General features: G+C 40.1%; 1 protein-coding gene across 5 annotated transcripts in view; it reads left to right on the top strand.

The window, feature by feature from the left end:
* LOC106828584 (monocarboxylate transporter 1-like) overlaps nt 1-18,804 on the top strand; it is a 32,345-nt gene extending 13,541 nt beyond the window's left edge. The window contains exons 1-6 of one of the 5 annotated variants that reach the window (XM_070487059.1): nt 6,482-6,585; nt 7,064-7,089; nt 7,242-7,336; nt 7,649-7,792; nt 10,508-11,374; nt 14,248-18,804. In XM_070487059.1, coding sequence (XP_070343160.1) covers nt 7,306-7,336; nt 7,649-7,792; nt 10,508-11,374; nt 14,248-14,525 — 1,320 coding nt within the window. In that variant the 5' untranslated portion in view covers nt 6,482-6,585; nt 7,064-7,089; nt 7,242-7,305 and the 3' untranslated portion in view covers nt 14,526-18,804. Of the gene's footprint in view, nt 1-6,324; nt 6,586-7,063; nt 7,090-7,240; nt 7,378-7,648; nt 7,793-10,507; nt 11,375-14,247 lie in introns of those variants that run through there. The other 4 variants (XM_014837203.3, XM_044749376.2, XM_014837201.3 and 1 more) reach the window with 4 other exon arrangements.
* Nucleotides 18,805-20,405: the final 1,601 nt, after the last annotated feature.

Here is a 20,405-nt window from a genome sequence, read left to right as displayed (position 1 = left end):
ACAGGATCTTTTCGGACACCATGCCTTCTCAGAGAAGGGAAACAATAGAAAGAATAAACAAATGGGACTTCATCCGACTAAAGAGCTTCTTCAAGGCAAATGAAAACAGGATTGAAACAAAAAAACAACCCACTAACTGGGAAAAAATATTTGCAAGTCATATATCTGACAAAGGCTTAATATCCATAATATATAAAGAACTCTCACAACTGAACAACAAAAAATCAAACAACCCCATCAAAAAATGGGCTGGAGACATGAACAGACATTTCTCCAAAGAAGATATACGGACGGCCAATAGGTACATGAAAAGATGCTCATCGTCGCTCATCATCAGGGAAATGTAAATCAAAACTACACTAAGATATCACCTTACACCCATTAGAATGACAAAAATATCTAAAACTAATAGTAACAAATGTTGGAGAGGTTGTGGAGAAAAAGGAACCCTCATACACTGCTGGTGGGAATACAAACTGGTGCAGCCACTATGGAAAACAGTATGGAGATTCCTCAAAAAATTAAAAATAGAACTACCATACGATCCAGCCATCCCACTACTGGGTATTTATCCAAAGAGCTTGAAGTCAGCAATCCCAAAAGTCCTGTGCACCCCAATGTTCATTGCAGCATTATTTACAATAGCCAAGACATGGAAGCAACCTAAGCGCCCATCAACAGACAAATGGATAAACAAGGTGTGGTACATATATACAATGGAATACTACTCAGCTGTAAAACAGAACAAAATCATTCCATTTGCAATAACATGGATGGACCTTGAGGGAATTATGTTAAGTGAAATAAGCCAGCTAGAGAAGGATAATCTGTGTATGACTCCACTCATATGAGGAATTTAAAAATGTGGACTAATAACAGTTTAGTGGATACCAGGGGAAAGGTGGGTTGGCGGGTGGGCACAAAGGGTGAAGTGGTGCACCTACAACACGAATGACTAACATTAATGTACAGCTGAAATTTCACAAGATGGTAACCTATCATTAACTCAATAAAAAAAATTTTAAAAATCTATAAATATTATTCACTACTTTTACAAATGAAAGAAAGCATTATTTAAAAAAATAAATAAATTCAACGGTCACTGAATTTAAAATAAATTCTAAATGAACTAGGAATAAAGCTTCCTAAATCTGATGGTGTTTCTAGCAAACTCTGGAGTAAATACTTTTCTTGATGATGAAACATATACATTACCTTTCAAATCATGAAACAGGAATGCCAACTGTTATGGGCTGAATTGTGTCACCTCAATATTCATATGTTGAAGTCCTAACCCCCAGTATCTCAGAATGTGACTATATTTGGAGATAGAGCCTTTAAAGAGTTATTTAAGTTAAAGAGGTTATATGGGTGGGCCCTAATCCAATATGACTAGTGTCCTTATAAGAAGAGGAGAGATACCAGACACTTGCACACACAGAAAGATGACCATGTGAACACATAGTGAGAAGACAGCCATCCACAAGCCAAGGAGAGAGGCCTCAGAAGAAAGAAAACCTGCTGACATCTTGATCTTGGACCTTTAGCCTCCAGAACTGTGAGAAAATAAATTTCTGTTGTTTAAGGCACTCAGACCATGGTATTTTGTTATGGCAGCCCTAGCAAACTAATATACCTACCATCACATCACCACTTCCATCTAACATTGTACCAGAGGTTGAGCCCAGCAGAATAAGACAGGAAAAAAAGGTATAAGAATTGGAAAGGAGGAAACCAAACTATAATAATTCCTAGGTAATGTTCTATGCAGAAGACCTGAAAGAATATACTAATTAACTATTAAAAACAATGAGATGTTTGCAAATTTGCCAAATTAAAGATCAATGTACAAAAATCAATTGTGGTGGTACTTCTGGAATGGTGTGGTAAGGCCCTCAGAAAATCTCCTCCTTCATAAAAGCAACAAGAACATTGGCAAAAATTGTTAAAATCACCTTTTCAGAACTTAAAACTAACCAAAGGCTTGCAATAACTCAAAGAGAATATATTCAAGAAAACAGCTGAATATAAGTAAGAACAGCAAGATTTGTGATTTTATTGTGACCTCTTCCCATTCTTCTCTCCCCAACTCTGTAGTAGGATTAAAAACAAATAACTTCACAATCACAGTAGCCATGAAAACCAGCAGCCTAGTAGCCACTGGTGGGGGCAGAATGGATTTGGAACCCTTTGAAAAGCCCCATTCTTAGAGAACTGTCATTATTTAACTTGTCTGGCAGTTCCTTGGAAACCCCCACTCACAGGGCTTATCTTTATTTGATCTGATTCAGAGCTTGCTAGTGTGAACAGCCTTTTTCCCCAGGACGTTTGTGGAAAACATTGGAGGCAATTATTTAACATCTCAGCTGCCTGAGTTGGACAAACAACTTGGGTAAACAAAAAGCTGATCAAACAGTTGAAAAGCTGAGGAATGGGATGTGCATACAGGGCTTTGAAAAGCTCTGACATATTCCTGGGACTCTAGAAGGTCATGCATACGTTCAGGACTGTGCCCATGCTCAGGAAAGACCTGAGAAGGTCTGAATTTCATACCTCTGGCTGACCTTAAAGCCCTATACAAGTAGGAACTGAAGGCTAAGGCAGAGGTGTAAGCTGCCTGCTGGAGAGTTGAAACCATGCCCCAGTACACACATAATGCCCTTTAGCAATGCCTGGGAGATATACTGATTCAAGGCATTTAAAGAAGTCTTCATCAAATCATTGGCTGACCACTAAGCTAATCGAGCAGAGATTTCAGTGGCTGTATACAACAAAAAATTACAAACTGCACTGAATTTGTTCAGGAAAGTTATTAAACAAATAACAGCATCAACACAGACCACAAACAGCAATCACAACTGACCCTGGGCAGAGAGGGAATCTGATTTCCACTGTTGCCACATTATTTAGAATATCCAGTTTTTAACAACAACAAAAATATATGAAGCACACAAAGAAACAGGGAGTATGGTCTATACACAGGGAGAAAAGTCATTCAACTGAAACTGTCCTTAAGGAACCCCAGACGCTGGACTTACTAGACAAAGTTTTAAAATTAGCTAGTATAGGGGCCGGCCTGGTGGCACAGAGGTTAAGTTCTCACATTCCGCTTCAGTGGCCTGGGGTCCGCCAATCTGGATCCCGGGTGTGGGTGTGGCACCACTCATCAAGCCATGCTGTGGCAGGCATCCCACATATAAAGTAGAGGAAGATGGGCATGGATTTTAGCTCAGGGCCAGTCTCCCTCTGTAAAAAAAAAAACGGAGGGGGATTGGCAGCAGATGTTAGCTCAGGGCTGATCTTCCTCAAAAAAAATAAATAAATAAAATTAGCTATTATAGATATGTTCAAAGAATCAAAGAAAAACATGTCTAATGAACAAAAAGAAAGTATGGGAACAGTGTCTCACCAAATAGAGAATATCAATAAAGAGTAATTATGAAAAAGAGCCAAATAGAAATTCTGGAGCTGAAAAGTACAATAACTAAAAAATTTATGAGAGGGGCTCAAAAGAAGACTTGAGCTGGCAGAAGAAAGATTTAGTGAACCTGAATATTGGTCAGTTGAGGTTATCAAGTGAAGGAAAAGAAAGAAAAAAGAATGAAGAAAAATGAATAGAGTCTCAGGGACCTGTGGAACGCCATCCAGTGTAGCAATATATGCATAATGGGAGCTCCAGAAGAATGGGAGAGAAGGGAGCAGAAAGAATATTTGAAAAAATAATGGCTGACAACTCTGCAAAGTTGATGAAAAACGTTAATCTACACATCTAAGAAGTTCTGCAAACTCCCCATTAGGATAGTTAAAAATCAAAAAGAGACATAACAAATGTTGCCAAGGATGTAGAAAAATTGGAACCCTCATACATTGCTAGTGGGACTAAAAATGATGGAGCCACTGTGGAAAACAGTTTGGCAGTTTCTCAAAATTTACGCAAAATTACCATATGACCTAGCGTTTCTACTCCCAAGTATATTCCCAAAAGAACTGAAAACTTACATCCACGCAAGAACCTGTACACAAATTTCAATAGTGGCTTTATTCACAATAGCCCTAAAGTGGAAAGAACCCAGATGTCCACCAATTGATAAATGGATAAACAAAATATGGTATCTCTATAAAATGAATATTATTCAGCAATAAAGAGGAGTGAGGTACTGATGCATGCTACAACATGGATGAACCCTGAAAACATAAGCGAAAGAAGTCAGACCAAAAGGCCACATGTTGTATGATTCCACTTATAAGAAATGTCCAGTATAGGCAAATCCAGAGAAATAGGAAGTAAATAGGTGGTTGCCAGGGTCTGGGATGAGGGGGAAATGGAGTAACTGCTAATGGGTACAGAGTTTACTTTTGGGGTGATGCTCTGAAATTAGTGGTGATATTGTACAATTCTGTGAATGTACTAAAAAACACTGAGTTGTACACTTTAAAAGGATGAATTGTATATGTGAATTATGTCTCAATAAAGCTGTTATTTAAACAAATCAATTGTGTCTCTATACACCAGCAGCTAACAAAAAATGACTTTTTAAAATTACCATCTATAATAATAACAAAAACTACCTTAGAATAAATCTAACAAAAGTTGTTCAAACGCTGGGAATTTTATAACTTTATAAAGCTTTTAGAAACTTTACTTCTGTATAAATTTTATTTAAAAAACATAGTCTTTTAGGTGCTTAAGCAGACCTCTTCTTAAGAGTGTTTTTTTTTTAAAAAAAAAAAATCACTACATCACTTTCTAAGTTATATTTGAAGTGTTTAGGTTGGTTAGAAGGTGAGCTATTTAAAAGTTGACTCCTATGGATAGGAAGCTAGGATTTGTATTAAAGACTCAGAAATATAATAGTCAAAAATGAGATTGTCATCCTTGACCTGTGCAATATTAATACTGTACTATACCATTCTAGGTGGTGTTAGGGTAGCCAGGAATGGGCAGAGTAACATATTGCAGGATTAATTTGGACATAAAATAGAAGTTGGTTTAAGTAAATCAAAGGAGAGCCTAATTTCTCTAGACTGTTAACCTGCCTTCAACCTCTCCCATCTGCTAGTAATTCATAATCACAGTTACATTTACTTTTCTAACTATGCTCTTCACTAGTGCTGGGTGATGTAAGAAGAAAAGGGGAGGGCCAGCCCTGATGGCCTAGTGGTTAAAGTTTGGCATGCTGTGCTTGGTGACCCGGGATTCAATTCCCAGGCATGGAACCACACCACTTGTCTGTCAGTAGCCATGCTGTGGCAGTGGCTCCCATAGAAGAACCAGAATGACTTACAACTAGAATATACAGCTATGTACTGGGGCTTTGGGAAGGGAAAAAAAGAGAGAGAGAGAGAGGAAGATTGTCAAAAAATGAAAAAAAGAAGAAGAAGAGAAGGGAGAATCTTTGAGTTAAAACCACCAGCTTCCGGGGCCAGCCCTGTGTCCTTGTGGTTAAGTTCCACGTGCCCTGCTTCAGCGGCCTGGGTTCGTGGGATCAGATCACAGGTGTGGACCTACAGTACTCATCATCCATGCTGTCACCCACAACCCACATATAAAATAGAGGAAGATTGGCACAGATGTTAGCTCAGGGCTAATCTTCCTCAGCAAAAAAAACCCCAAAAAACTACCAGCTTCTGATATTAGGCTTCATTTTGCAGATTTTAACTGTATTGATCGTCATCATTTAGGAATCTTTCTAGTCAGATAATAGAAAAAAATGCCTTAAATCTAAGCAGCTGGATGAAAGGCAAACTTTGATGATTTTCTAGACCATTAAATGAGAATCTTATGTTTGAAATGATCTTTTCTTTTGAAAATTGCCATATGTCTAGTGAGTAATGGATATTGATGTATCCTTCCTGACACTTTTAAGTCAGCCTATAAATTCTAGAGAATGTAAAAACTAGGTAAGTATTGGAGAATACATTTTGGGAAAGGAGGGAAATTATAAAGGAAATATTAAATTATGAACCTTTTATATATGTGTGTATTTGGGAGTTTTGCATGCAGGTAAGTCAGGAGTTATTTGGTTATCTTTGGTAACGTGGAAAATTACTGATATTAAAATAGGTATGCTTATAAATTTGAAGAAACTACATTTATTGAAAAGGATTTTGGTGTACGGTTCAAGTAGTGGTGAGTTTTTAACTTTAAGCCTATAAAAATTTTGGGCAATACTATGACTCTTAGAGTTTTTCCAGTGTGTTCATGGAGAACAAGTAACATTGAAAAGCATTTCAGCTATTTGTAACCTAAGTGTAAGGGATTTTATGAAAGTGCTTTGTTATTGACCTACTTGTTATGTACTATTTTAATTTCATATCCTTTAGATATTTGGATCTGAACTGCATTTTTGAATTCATCATTACTTACAATGTCACCATCAGATGGAAATCCAGTTGGATGCACTCCCCCAGATGGAGGCTGGGGATGGGCAGTGGTTGTTGGAGCTTTTTTTTCCATTGGCTTCTCTTGTGCGTTTGGCAAATCTATTTCTGTATTTTACAAAGAAATTGAAGGAATATTTAATGCCAGCACCAGCGAAGTGTCATGGATATCTTCCATCATGTTTGCTGTCATGTGTGGTGGAGGTAAGTACCCATGGAGGCCTACTCTTTTTAACTTCGAATAGGCAGACAAAAGCTCTGTATCAAGTACTTTTTGTTCTTGATGCCGTTATCAGTGAGATATTTGAAATGTTAGTTCTTGAAGCTTATGTGATTAGTCATATTTTTCATTCCCTTTAATAATAAAAGCTACATGGCAACTGTATGCTCTGTTAGGTGAGTTATAATATTATAAGACAGGTGTTGTTATAAAGAATAGATTTCTTTTAAAATGATTTTGTGTTAGTTGCTGGTGTATAGAGAGACAATTGATGTTTGTGTTTTAATCATATATCCTGTAACCTTGCTAAACCCTTGTTATTTCCAATCATTTATTGGTAGATTTTTTTCAAAATTTTTATTTAGATAGATAAACATATCTTCTGCAAATACTGATAGTTTGGTTTCTTCCTTTCCTTATACTTTTTTTTCCCCGTCTTACTGCGCTGGCTTGGATCTCCAGTATAATGTTGAAGAAAAGTGGTGATGGTAGGCATTCTTGTTTTGTAGTTCTGTTTCGGTTTTGTTGTTTTCCGTGAGAAACAAAATACATTTTAGTTAGTTTGTAAATATGCTCTAAAGTCAGAAGTTTGTTCAGATGTGCTCATACATCTCATCATATTCATGTGTTTTTGCTCCAGATGACCAGCTAAAAGATTAAAACCAGAGCAAACTTGCTATATACGTTGATAATATCCTAGATACATGAAGAATCCTGTCAACACTTATAATCAGGGTAATTTGCAGCCTATTCTGCCTTAAAAGAGATAGATTAAGGTATTTCATATTTTAGTTAAAATTAATGCAATATGTTCTACGTATATAGAAGATGTGCAATCAGTGCTATATTTTTTCCATTACACAAACCTGTGACTGTGAAATAAAGATAGGAAGCAATCTTCCTTATCACTGTCTTCTGTTATATCTGTTTATTTTGTGGGGTGAGGTATTTATGTCTCGTCATCCTTTCATGTCAGTAACGTCTTGTGCTGGTGTGGATATGAGGGATGGGCTTCTCTCTGTTACTAAGTTGTTTGCTCCCTCCTAGGTCCTATCAGCAGTATCCTGGTGAATAAATATGGCAGTCGTCCAGTCATGATTGTTGGCGGCTGCTTGTCAGGCTGTGGCTTGATTGCAGCTTCTTTCTGTAACACTGTGCAGGAACTTTACTTGTGTATTGGACTTGTTGGAGGTGAGTTGTTACTGATGTATTTTTGAGTACTAATTTTTCGGGGGACTATTTGTAGAATTCATCTGCCAATTCTTTTGAGAAATGAAAGTTCTTTGTTAGAAAAATTACTGGGTTGTGATTTTTAAGAGCTGTAGATATGTTAATAAGTACCAGAAAAGCAAGTCTTTAAAGAAAGTTGTGGCACTTAATGGGTGATTATTTTTTTATTGAGTGAATGCATTGAGAGTTTCTTTTCTTTTTTTTTCTCTTAAGAAAGATAGTGGTGATAGTTAAAGGGTGTGTGGCAAGTTGTTGAAAGGGTAGTCATCAGCTATGCCCACCCACTAGCCCTTCCACCCAAGAAGAAATTGGCTACAATTGGAGTAAGAGAGAATGTCAAATACAAAGCAGGAATTTTCTGGTGGAGAAGCCAGATGCTTTTTTGAGGGATAAAAGGCACACATGAGAACCTCCCCTTTCTAACAGCTAAATTAAGAAAACGAAACTGGGGGCCAGCTCCATGGCTGAGTGGTTGGGTTCCTGCGCTCTGCTTCGACAGCCTAGGATTTCACTGGTTTGAATCCTGGACACGGACATGGCACTGCTCGTCAAGCCATGCTGAGGCAGCTTCCCACATGCCACAACTAGAAGGACCCACAACTAAAACTACACAACTATGTACTGTGGGGCTTTGGGGAGAAAAAGGAAAAATAAAATCTTTAAAAAAAAAAAAGAAAATGAAACTGCTGAATTCAAGAATAAAGATCACCCATTGCTCTATAATTCAGAGAAAACCACCATTTTAATATTTTGATGCTGTATCCACTCATATATTTTTCTATGCACATACATATAATTTTTTAGAAAAAGGGATGAGATTGTGTATAATGTTTGTAACCAGTTTTTTTCACTTAAGAGTATGTCATGTACATAGTTCCCCATGTCAGTAAACATACTTCAGCAGCTATTATTTTTCCATTGAGAATGGATATGCCATAGTTTAGTTCACCATTCTCTAATTGAAGGACATTTAGGTTTGTATTTTTCACTATTAATAAACAGTATTTGTATGATAGTACTTCTCTATACATCTTTGTGAAAATGATAATTTCCTTAGGATAAATGTATAGAAGTAGAATTACTGGTGGAAAATGTTTTTGATACGATTGGCCAAATACTCTGTTAGAAAGTTTATAATAATTTATAGTCCTACCTGCAGGATCTGAGATAATGCCAGTAATGGGTATTTTCTTCTTAGATCTATACTCTCACTATATTAATTAAAATTTTAAACATTTAAATATTTTATTCCATCTAGAATATTTGAATAACATGAATATTCAATGAGTATCATATAAAATGAATAACATAAGGAAGGAATAGAACTTTGTTTCTATATGGTTATTGAGTCTGTTCATTATTTCATTTATTAATTTGTTCCACTAATGTTTATTGAGTCCCTACTACATGCCAGGCACTGTTCCGAGCTCTGCAGGGCTAGAGTCAACATGATAGGCAAGATTCCTGCTCTTTAGTGGAAGGAAGCAGACAATAAATAGACCAATAAATAAATGAATAAATAAGAAAAATATGAGGCAGTCATAAGTCCTTTGCAAAGACTTAAAACAGAGTGTTTTGATAGAGAAGGATTGAATGGTCCCTAAAGGAAAGGCCTCTCAGAGGTGGTGGTGACTTTGAGTTGAGATCTGAATGATAACCAGGAGCCAGCTTTGTGAAAATCTAGAAGGACTGTTACGCTTAGCACATGTGAGAATAGACTGAGATGAGGCCAGAGAGGTAGGTAAGCACCACATCATGGGGCCTCCTAACCCAGAGTGCAGAGTTATGGATGGGCAGCCATTAGAGAGAGAGAATTAGGGGAGCATCTGATCTGGTTCACCTCGCAGGGGAGCAAGAATGGGAGACTATTTCGGAGGTTATTGGGATAATTACTTGTCCCAGACCCATTGATTGAAAGATCCATCTTTCTCTCTTAATTTAAATATATCTTTTGGTTCTATTTCTGGACTTTATGCCCACTTTCATTGATCAGTTTTTCTATTTTTTAATAAGTGCCACACTATTCTAATTACTGTAGCCATACAATATATTTATATATCTGTTAGGGTTGGTCCCACCAATTGTTTATGCTTTTCAAATATTTCTAGTGCACTTGTTCTCTGGGTGTATTTTAGAGTCATTTTACCTCGTTTGAAAAATAAAATACATTGACATTTTCATAGAAATTGCATTAAATTAATGGATTTACTGAGGTAGTGTTCGCATCTTGACAAGGTTGTATTATACTGTTCCCCAAATATTTTCTCTCTCTCCCTCCCACTCCCTCTCTCTCCCTTTCTTTCTCTCTGCCTGTCCACCCTCATCTTGCTTTCTGAATTTATAATAGTTATCCTCACTCCTTTATGTTTTCAATTCTATGTTCATCAGGAAAGCTGAAATTATGAAATTAAAGGATTCTACATTTATTATTCTTTTTGTTGCTAAGGTAAAAAGAATTATTTTAATGTTATATTGTAAATCTAGTATGTGTTGCATCAAGAGACTTTATGTCTATATTTATTTGATAACAGTCCACTTAATGATCTACTAGTTGTAATAGCCTGTCTCATAATGATGATTTTGACCTCTTTCCATTCAGTTTGTCTAGTTAATTAATAACAGATATATTTCAGACATTTATTACAGTATGTGATTATTTTTTCCTCTCTGCCCCAGGTCTTGGGCTTGCCTTCAACTTGAATCCAGCTTTGACCATGATTGGCAAGTATTTCTATAAGAGGCGACCCTTGGCAAATGGACTGGCCATGGCAGGCAGCCCTGTGCTCCTCTCTACCCTGGCCCCCCTCAATCAGGTTCTCTTTGGTATCTTTGGCTGGAGAGGAAGCTTCCTAATTCTTGGGGGGATTCTACTAAACTGCTGTGTGGCTGGAGCCCTGATGCGGCCAATAGGGCCCAAGCCAACCAATGCAAAGAAAGAGAGGTCTAAAGAATCCCTTCAGGAAGCCGGAAAACCTGATGCACAAAAAGGGGCAGGTGATGCAAATACAGAATTTAATGGCAGAAACGCCAAAGAGGAGAAACAATCAATTTTTCAAACAGCTAACAAATTTCTGGACTTATCCCTCTTCACACACAGAGGCTTTGTACTGTACCTCTCTGGGAATGTGGTAATGGCTTTTGGGCTGACTACACCTTTAGTCTTTCTTAGTAATTATGGCAAGAGTCAGCATTACTCTAGTGAGAAGTCCGCCTTCCTTCTTTCCATTCTGGCTTTTGTCGACATGGTAGCCAGACCTTCTATGGGACTTGTAGCCAACACAAAGTGGATAAGACCTCGAGTTCAGTATTTCTTTGCTGCTTCTATCATTGCAAATGGAGTGTGTCATCTGCTAGCACCTTTGTCCTCCAGCTATATTGGGTTCTGTGTCTATGCGGGATTCCTTGGATTTGCATTTGGGTGGCTCAGCTCCGTATTGTTTGAAACACTGATGGACCTTGTTGGACCTCAGAGGTTCTCCAGCGCTGTGGGATTGGTGACCATTGTGGAATGCTGTCCTGTCCTGCTGGGGCCACCACTTTTAGGTACAGTATGTCTTCCTACTTCTGAGGTTCTGTTAGCATGAAACACGCATAGAAGATTGGGAAGGTGATGGAAGGCAGAGATCAGTGAGCCGCTTGATGGCGGAGAGCAAGTCTTTCTCATTTCTGTACCCTTAGTGCTGCCACAATGCTTGGCACAGCTTAATTGCTCAAATACTTATGGAATTGAATTAAAATGAAGCTGAAAGGAGAATCAAAAATTGTTACAAACTTAAGTATTTATTAAAATAATTTTTTCTGAGGCCAGCCCTGTGGACAAGTGGTTAAGTTTGGGTGCTCTGCTTTGGCAGCCCAGGGTTTTGCTGGTTGGGATCCTGGGTGCAGACGTGGCAGCGCTCATCAGGCCATGTTGAGGCGGCGTCCCACAGAGCACAACCAGAAGGACCCACAACTAGAACCTACAACTATGTACTGGGGGCTTTGGAAAGAAGAAGAAAAAAATAGAAGAAGATTGGCAACAGATGTGTTAGCTCACGTGCCAATCTTAAAAAAAATAATTTTTTCTGATCATAAAACTAACGTGTTCATTGTAGAAAAATGTATAATATACATTCCACCTTTAAAATACTGTTGGTGATTTCCCTTTAATTGTGCAATTTATCTCAGTAGTAATATATAAAATACTAACAGTAGCTGCCAGGTGAGGGCTCAGGTGTACCAGGGACTGTCCTAGTCGTTTTACGCATCCTACCATAGCTCCTGAGTCTGAGGGAGCACTGTTAGTGTCCCCGCTTTGTAAATGAACAAGTAGAGCCTTCTAAAAGTGAAATAACTTGCCCAAGATCACACTGCTAGTAAGTGGCCATAAAAGTTGGTGGATTATTCTCTAAGAATACCAGATTGTTTACTCTTTTAAATTATTATTAATACAAATTACGATAATCGTTTGGATTTCCTCTGGATATGACTCGTGCTTTTGAGATTGTGCATGATAAGGGAAGGAAGGATACAGAAAGAAGATCCACCACCGACTTTCCACACTCCCCACCCTGTCTCCTCCCTCTTCCCAGTGAGATTCCAAGTCCTGTCAGTTTTCACCTCCTAACCTCTTGCTCTGCCCATTTTCTCCGTCACAACAGCTCCTACCTCCTACCTGGGCTGCTGCTCACAGTAGCCTTCTGACTGGTTTACCCAGACCCACTCTCGCTCTTCTTCGGTCTCCTAGGACTCTCCAGTTCAGAACTCTTAGAATGTTTTTAGAACTCTCCAGTTGGTTCCATTGTTCTCAAGGTGAAGATCAGATTCCCTAATGTGGTCTCCAGGGCCCTGCGTGGCCTGGCCCACCTCTCTCCTGCCTCACTTGCCACCACTCGCCTTTTGCTCTCTCTGCTCCCACACCCGGCCCTTCTTCCTTCCCGCTCACGCCCTGTGCTTCCTCCTACCACCTGCCTTTACAGTTGCTCTTCTCTGCCTGGATTCTTTCCCCACCCCCTTTCTCCTGGACAGCTGTCCTCCTGGAAGTCTCAGCTTAGTGTACACTTTAAGAGAAGCCTTCCTGACCCTCCCTGCTGCTCCCAACCCCCTGTTTTGTTTTCAGACCCTCCTTGTAGCCTTTGTCAGGGTTTGTGTAAGTATTTGATTAACATTTCTCTTCTCCACTGAACTGTGGCTGTTATCTCCTTTGCTTGCCCTTATCCTAGCAGAGCCAGTGATGGTGTTTGTAGGGCTCAATAAATATAGCTGAGTGACTGGTGCCCTGAGTTAGAAAACCATATGGAATCATGTTTGAATTGGTTATATTAAGCCCTTCATAGATGTAGAGTTTTCCAGAGTGTTTATTCCTTGAGATACCAATTTGATGAGATGCCAAAAAATTTTACTATAACAAGGATTTCATGGCCAAAAAAGGTTTTTAAGTTAAATAAGTTTCTTTACTACCAGACTTCGTAAGCCCTTTAGTAGGGAATAACGTGCTATGCCATTTCCTAAATTTATTTGACATCGGAAACATTAGGGAGGAATCCTGTAGCACAGGCGTTACAGGTGCAGGCTTCGGAGTCAGACTTCCTGATTTAAAGCCAAGCTATTTCACTTACTTCCTTCGTGATCTTGGATAAGTTACTGAAGGTTTCTGTACTTCAGTTTTTAAATTATACAGTGAGAATGATGATCTGCCGGTCATGAGAATTAAGCACTTAGAATGGTGGATACGTGTTGATGGCAGTTAATTTTTTAGCATAGCAGGAGTGTTCGCATGAATGCTCTTTGGGAAATGCTGATATCAGAGAAAGAGCTTTGGTCTGGGAAACTGAAATAGCTCTGCTGCCTTGGGCAAGACTCCTAAACCTCTTGGAGCAACAAATTTGTCCATTGTGTATTGAGAATTGATTCTGGGTGATCTCTAGCTCTTTCCCAACTCAAATTTGCCAAGATTTAATTATTTTCAAGTTGCTAAAAGTAACAGAATGTGCAAGGCCATCCAAAATCATTGTGACATCATAAATAAAAAATCAGATCATTTTTAGCAATTCTTCTTTAGACTAATTTGTCATTTGTGGGCTCTTTGAGGATTGGGTTGACAGCTTCTTTCTGAGTGGATCCTTCAGCTTTGTTTGGGAAAGGAGATACTTGTTTGCTTGCTTTTTTTTTTTCTTTTAATATATGCATATTTTTATTGCTTTTTCTCTCCAAAGCCTCCCGGTACATAGTTGTGTATTTTTAGTTGTGGGTCCTTCCAGTTGTGGCATGTGGGACGCTGCCTCAGCATGGCCTGATGAGCAGTGTCATGTCCGTGCCCAGGATCCGAACCGGCGAAACCCGGGGCCGCCGAAGCGGAGCACGTGAACTCAACCAATTGGCCACAGGGCTGGCCCCTATTTGTTTGCTTTTACCCATATAACTTTCTAATTCTTTAGGTCGTCTCAATGACATATATGGAGACTACAAATACACATACTGGGCGTGTGGCATAATCCTAATCGTTGCGGGCATCTATCTCTTCATTGGCATGGGCGTCAATTATCATCTTCTGGCAAAAGAACAGAAAGCAGAGAAGAAGCAGAAAAAGGACAGTAAGGAGGAGATGACCGGTGTAGATGTTGCTGGGAAACCAAAAGAAGTTACCAATGCAGCAGAATCTCCAGAGCAGAAAGGCACAGAAGGTGACCCCAAAGAGGAGATTCATCCAGTCTGAAATCACAGATAAACAGAGGAGCTTTGGACCAAAGACACCTGAAAAATCCTACTGAAGCACATTCTACTAGTGGTGCTTACCACAGACAGCGGACATTTCTGTGGAAGTCACACCAGCTGTTCACTGAGGAAATTTTTATTTCATTCTTTTACAGCAGTCATAATAAATATGTCACATCCTTTGGGGAAAGGGGATTTGCCAAAGGTGACAGAAGGCAAAAGCTTTTATTTGAAGTCATATTTATTAAGGTGTACTTTACATATAGTACAAATCCCTTTTATAAGAGTAAAGTTTGATGAATTTTGACAGAGTATTTAGTCAAATAACTACCACCCCAATATGAACATTTTGAAGAGCCAAAACACTTCTCTCTTGCCCCTTTGCAGTCAATCCCCTTTCCTTACCTACAGCCTCTGGCAGCCGCTGATCTGATTTCTGTCCCCTATAGTTTTACCTGTTCTAGAGTGGAATAAATGGAATCACATAGTATGTAGCTGGCATAATGAGAAATGTATATTTGGTCTTTGTCCCTAGTTTCTGGTACACAGCTCCTAAAATCCTTGGATTCTCTGGAATGATGAGTGTCCTTTGCATGCTAATTTGATGACTGGTAGCTGGGATCTCCTAGAAGGCGTCAGGATAGGGGCTGGCCTCCAGAAAGAACAAGGCATGAGGAGACTTTCAGCCCCACCCTGTGACCTCTGGGGAGGAGGGAGGGGCTGGAAGTTGAGTTCAGTCACCAACAGCCCATGATTTAGTCAATCATGCCTACATGATGAAACCCCTAACTACAGGGTTCAGAGAGCTTCCTGGTTGGTGAATACATTGAAGTGCTGAGAGGGCATGGAGGCTCCATGTGACTCCTCCCCACCATATCTTGCCCTGTGTGTCCTATGCATCTCTTCCATTTGCTGTTCCTGGGTTGTATCCTTTATAATAAATTAGTAAATGTAAGCAAAGTATTTCCCTGAGTTCTGTGATCCATTCTAGCAAATTATTGAACCTGAGGAAGGAGTCGTGGGAACTGCCAATTTATGGCTGGTTGCTCAGAAGTACAGGTGGCAGCCTGGGCCTTGAAACTGGAATCTGAAGTGAGGGCAGCCTTGTGGGACTGAGCCTTTAAACCTGTGGAATTTGACACTAACTCTGGGTACTTAGTGTCAGAATTGAACTGTAGGAGACCCTTTTGGTGTCTGGAGAGTTGGAGAAGTGGCTGTTAGTGTGGAAAAAATTTGGTGTCAGAAATGTGTGTAAAAACAGTTTGGAGTAGCCTTCTGTGTCTGGCTTCTTTCACATAGCATAATGTTTTGTGGCTCATCCATGTTGTTGCATTTATAAGTAGTCCGTTGCTTTCTATTGCTGAGTAGTAGTTCTTTGTGTGGATGTACCATAATTTGTATATCCATCCACCAGTTCATGGACATTTGGGTTGTTTTCACTTTGGGGCTATTATAAAGCTGCTATACACATTCACACAGAGGTCTGTATAGACACATGCTTTCATTTTTCTTTGGTAAATGCCTAGGATTGGGATTGCTGGGTCATGTGGCAAGTGCATGTTTAACTTTGTGAGAAACTATCAAAGTATTTTCTAAGTGGCTATACAATTTTGTAATCCAGCTAGCAGTGTATGTGAATTCTAGTTGTGCTGCATCCTTGTAAGCACTTGGCATTGCCCGTCTTTTTAACTTTATCAATCTAATAGATATGTAGTGTGTCTTTTTAATTTACATTTCCCTGATGACTAATGATGTTGACCATATAGTCAACAGTATATATAATATACTCAGGGGAAAAAAGGGGAAAGAAATACACATGAAATTCCAACCATACTCTTGTTGGGATAGTGACTTTTTTTCTATGTTCCAGTTTTCCTTAATATGAATGATTGTTACCTTTTTGCTAGTAATAGGAAAAATGAGTAGATTTGAAATAGAGTTCTGACAAGAGGAACTTGTGTCCTAAGAAAATAATGCTAATTATTATTATAAGCAGATATTTATATATTTTTGCTTCTTCAAGAGCTGCATTCTGGTGAAAGGGAGGTGAGTGTGACGTGGAAGTCAAGAGCATGGAGCACAAATGGCCTCAAGTCATGATTTTGCTGGAGCAGCACAAAAGCCACGGCGAGTAGAGAGTCCGTGGGCTGCCAGCTGTCAGTGCCTCCTTCTTGGACGCAGTGCTCTTGGGGACAGCATTCCTGTGGTGCCCCTTCTGATCATCATTCAGCTGCAAGTGATTGTTTAACTCAGGAAGTCAGAGCATTCAGTATTTACCTATGTCACAGCGTTACGGTTGTTCTGGAACATTGTCTTACCGTGATCAGCATCAGAACAAAATACAGTGATGTCACAAAAAGACAGGGTGATGTTGGCCAAAGGAGGGAGTCCACCTTTCCACACATTCACTGAACAGATATTATTAACACTTACACTATGCCAGTTCTAAGCACGGAAGATTTGTTAAGGAGCAAAATACAACTGCCTGTGTTCCCCATTCTTACTTTCCAGTTGGGAAAGATGGCGAACAGTAAGTTGTAAGGAAAACAGCAGCTTTTAGAATAGAGCAATGATATAAGGTCAGCTTTCATTCATTCATCTAAACAGTATTGTTTGGAGCACCTTCTGTGCGAGATTCCTTTTGCTGGATGGAGGGGATATAACAAGGAAGAACACCCGCTTCCTGGCGCCACAGCTTCTAGTCCAGCGGGAGGACTACAGTAAGTGCTGTGATGGGGCAGAGCATAAAAAGGCAGCTAACGCAATCTTGGGAGAGCCTAAAAAAGTCTAAAAGTATATTCTTGAGCAAGTTAAGTTCTCTGAGTCTCATAAAATAAGCATAATTGTGAGGATTAAAGGTGAAAGTGCACAGCATATTGTTTTAAAGTCATTTTAATAATTAAGTTGGAATTTACTCACACCCTGCCATGCGGTGAGGTAAGTGTCAGTATGTTTCATCATTAACCAGAACAACAATGGAAAAGAACTGCTGGTAACATTTGCATAGTTATTCAGGGTTTACAAAGCCCTTTTACATAGAGTTTATCATCCAATCCACGCAAAACCCCAGGGAGGTAGGTATAATTAAGAACAATGACCCCTCTAAATGTACTGTGGTATCCTGCACTGGGTCCTGGGACTAAAAAAGGACATAAATGGAAAAACTGGTCTGCAGTTTAGTGAATAGGATTGTCCGATGTTAACTTCTTAGTTTTGACAAATGTACCACTATTATGATAGAGGTTAACATCAGAGGAAGCGGGGTGAAGAGTATATAGGAACTCTCTGTACTAACTTTTCTGTAAATCTAAAATTCTACAATAAAAAGTTTAAAAAATCAAACTACAACACTGACCCCTTAGCTGGGCCTTCATCCTAGCTGGTCGTCTACTGTCAGAAGAGTACAAAGCAAGAGCATTACAGCCCAGGTGCTAGAACTGAAGGTGGTGGTGGATGGAAGACCTGGAAACAAATACAAGAACGGAAGAGGCCAGATCCTGGGTAATCCTGAAGGGTGAATAATGACCAAACCAGTCACTCGACCTGCACCAAAGAGAATAAGATGCTTCCCAGTCCTCGGCAAATTCGCAATCTGGTTTATAATCCTCTTCCTTGGCATTGGAATTCGTAATGTGATTTTTTCACTTGTCAATTTCCTTTCCTAATGTGCTGTGCTGTTTCAAGAATTAAAAGAGTTTGCATTTGCTGAGCTCACTCCAGCTGGCACCCACTAGGTCCCAGGAGGAAATGGCCAGCAGCCACTAAGAAGCCAGGAGGGGGACTGGCCTGGTGGCATAGCGGTTAAGTTCACGCACTCTGCTTCCATGGCTCGGGGTTCACTTGTTCGAATCCTGGGCGCGGACCTAGCACCGCTTATCAAGCCATGCTGTGGCAGGCATCCCACGTATGAACTAGAAGAAGATGGGCACAGATGTTGGCTCAGGGCCAATCTTCCTCAGCAAAAATAGGATTGACAGTGGATGTTAGCTCAGGGCCAATCTTCCTTAAAAAAAAGCAGCAGCAGCCAGGAGGGGAAGTGGGCTGGGATTAAGTCCCTTGGTGTGCTGTGACAATATATATATGTATAATTAAAAGAAGTTCATCTTGGGGTGTTTTTTTTTCTGTTGTTGTGTTTTATTCTCTGTGCCCCCACACACACTTTTTTTTTTTTTTTTGAAAAAAAGAAAAGAGAAGGGCCTGAGTGCTTTTCTGACCATAATTTTGAATGCTTTTCACGTCTGAGGCCATAGAGAACAACCGTTGCCCCAGTCCTAGAACCAGGTAAATTCTAAGCATTATCAGCTTTCTCAGATGCTAAGGATAAGCACTAGCCTTGGGCTGCAGGGGGTAGTTTTATGAGCCAGAAGCTTTAGATGCTCCTAACCCTGCATATTTTTCATCATTCACCAACACCCACGGTGGTTCTGACTGCCCTGTCCAGCCTCTTCGCCTGTTTGCCTGCTGCTGCCTGGGGCCAGGCCCTCCCACTGCCTCATCAGGATTCCTGAAATAGCCTCCAAGGACCCCCAGCCTTGAGTCTTGCTCATCACTCCCAATCCATCCTCAACGCTGCCACTGTCAAAGGACAGCCACTAAAACGCTAAAACCTGACCATCCTGCAAATATGTAATGAGCATGTGACAAAGATTCACTTATCCCATTAATGAAGAAACTAGCAGAATGGTAAATCTCGTTCAAAGGAAAATTCAAGAAACTAAATACATTTAATGAAAGAATGATGAAATAAGACTGCCAATTTACAGATCCGATAAAACTAACTTTTGCTCTTTCACGTATTTACGTTCCTCACCCAGTGCCTTCACTCCTGGGTCTCCAGATCTGAGGCCGTGGGCGAGGGCCTCCTGCCCAGCCCTCCTCACATTTATGGCTTCTCGCTTTAATTGGCTGCTCTGACACATAGCAGCTCAGCTCTCAGTCTCCTAGTTCAGCTGAGCTCCCGACAGGGTTATATTTTTTACTAGACAAGGGGTCATTTGCATCTCTGCAAGGCAAAAATGTAGTGAACACATAACAGCCCAGAGCCTGGACCCTAAACAATGGTAAATAGACAGTAAAGGTTTATTCTCCTAGATTCTAGAATCTAGGGAATGAAATAATCTGGGGGGCGGGTCCAATAGATAAGGCTCCATCCAGTAGGACTTTGAAAGGACACATAATCATCCTTTGCCCTATTTCTCAGTTTTAGATAGTTTTGTGTAACACTGCCAAAAAGAGGTACCATTGCAACATTGTCACTTGACTGCTGGCTCACCTTGTTGGCACGGCTTGGTGTGGCAGTCAGACTCACGTGGCTCATAGCTTCTACCACATCCCCAAGTCTGGGGCGAACTACTTTTGCAGCTTTGTGCCAAAAGGCACCAGCTTCCTCTGTAGGTCATCCGGCCGTTGAAATTGGAGGCAGTAAGGAATAGACAGGGGTTGTAGTTAGTACTTACGGGGCTGGTTGTCCTTGTTCTCCCCGACTTCACCTCCAGCTTTTCTTCCCCACTACTGCCCCTGCAGGTCGACAGCAATTCCAGGCCTACACCAGATGGAGGGGCAACAACCTTCCATAGAATTCTTCACCAGTTCCTACAATTAGACAAGGTCTAATTCCTATAATAAATTATTTCTTATCATTCTTAGTGATTCTGCTCTCTGCACAACCCTGACTGATACATTCCCTGACTTTCTTCAATGGCTCTTTTTAAAGATTTTATTTTTCCTTTTTCTCCCCAAAGCCCCCCAGTACATAGTTGTATATTTTAGTTGTGGGTCCTTCTAGTCGTGGCATGTGGGATGCCACCTCAGCGTGGCCTGATGAGCGTTGCCATGTCCGTGCCCAGGATCTGAACCAGCGAAACCCTGGGCTGCTGAAGCA

Source organism: Equus asinus, chromosome 16 (genome assembly GCF_041296235.1).
Source record: "Equus asinus isolate D_3611 breed Donkey chromosome 16, EquAss-T2T_v2, whole genome shotgun sequence".
NCBI lineage: Eukaryota > Metazoa > Chordata > Mammalia > Perissodactyla > Equidae > Equus > Equus asinus.
Note: the sequence above shows the minus strand (reverse complement) of the source record. Positions and strands in the feature narration are given on the sequence as shown.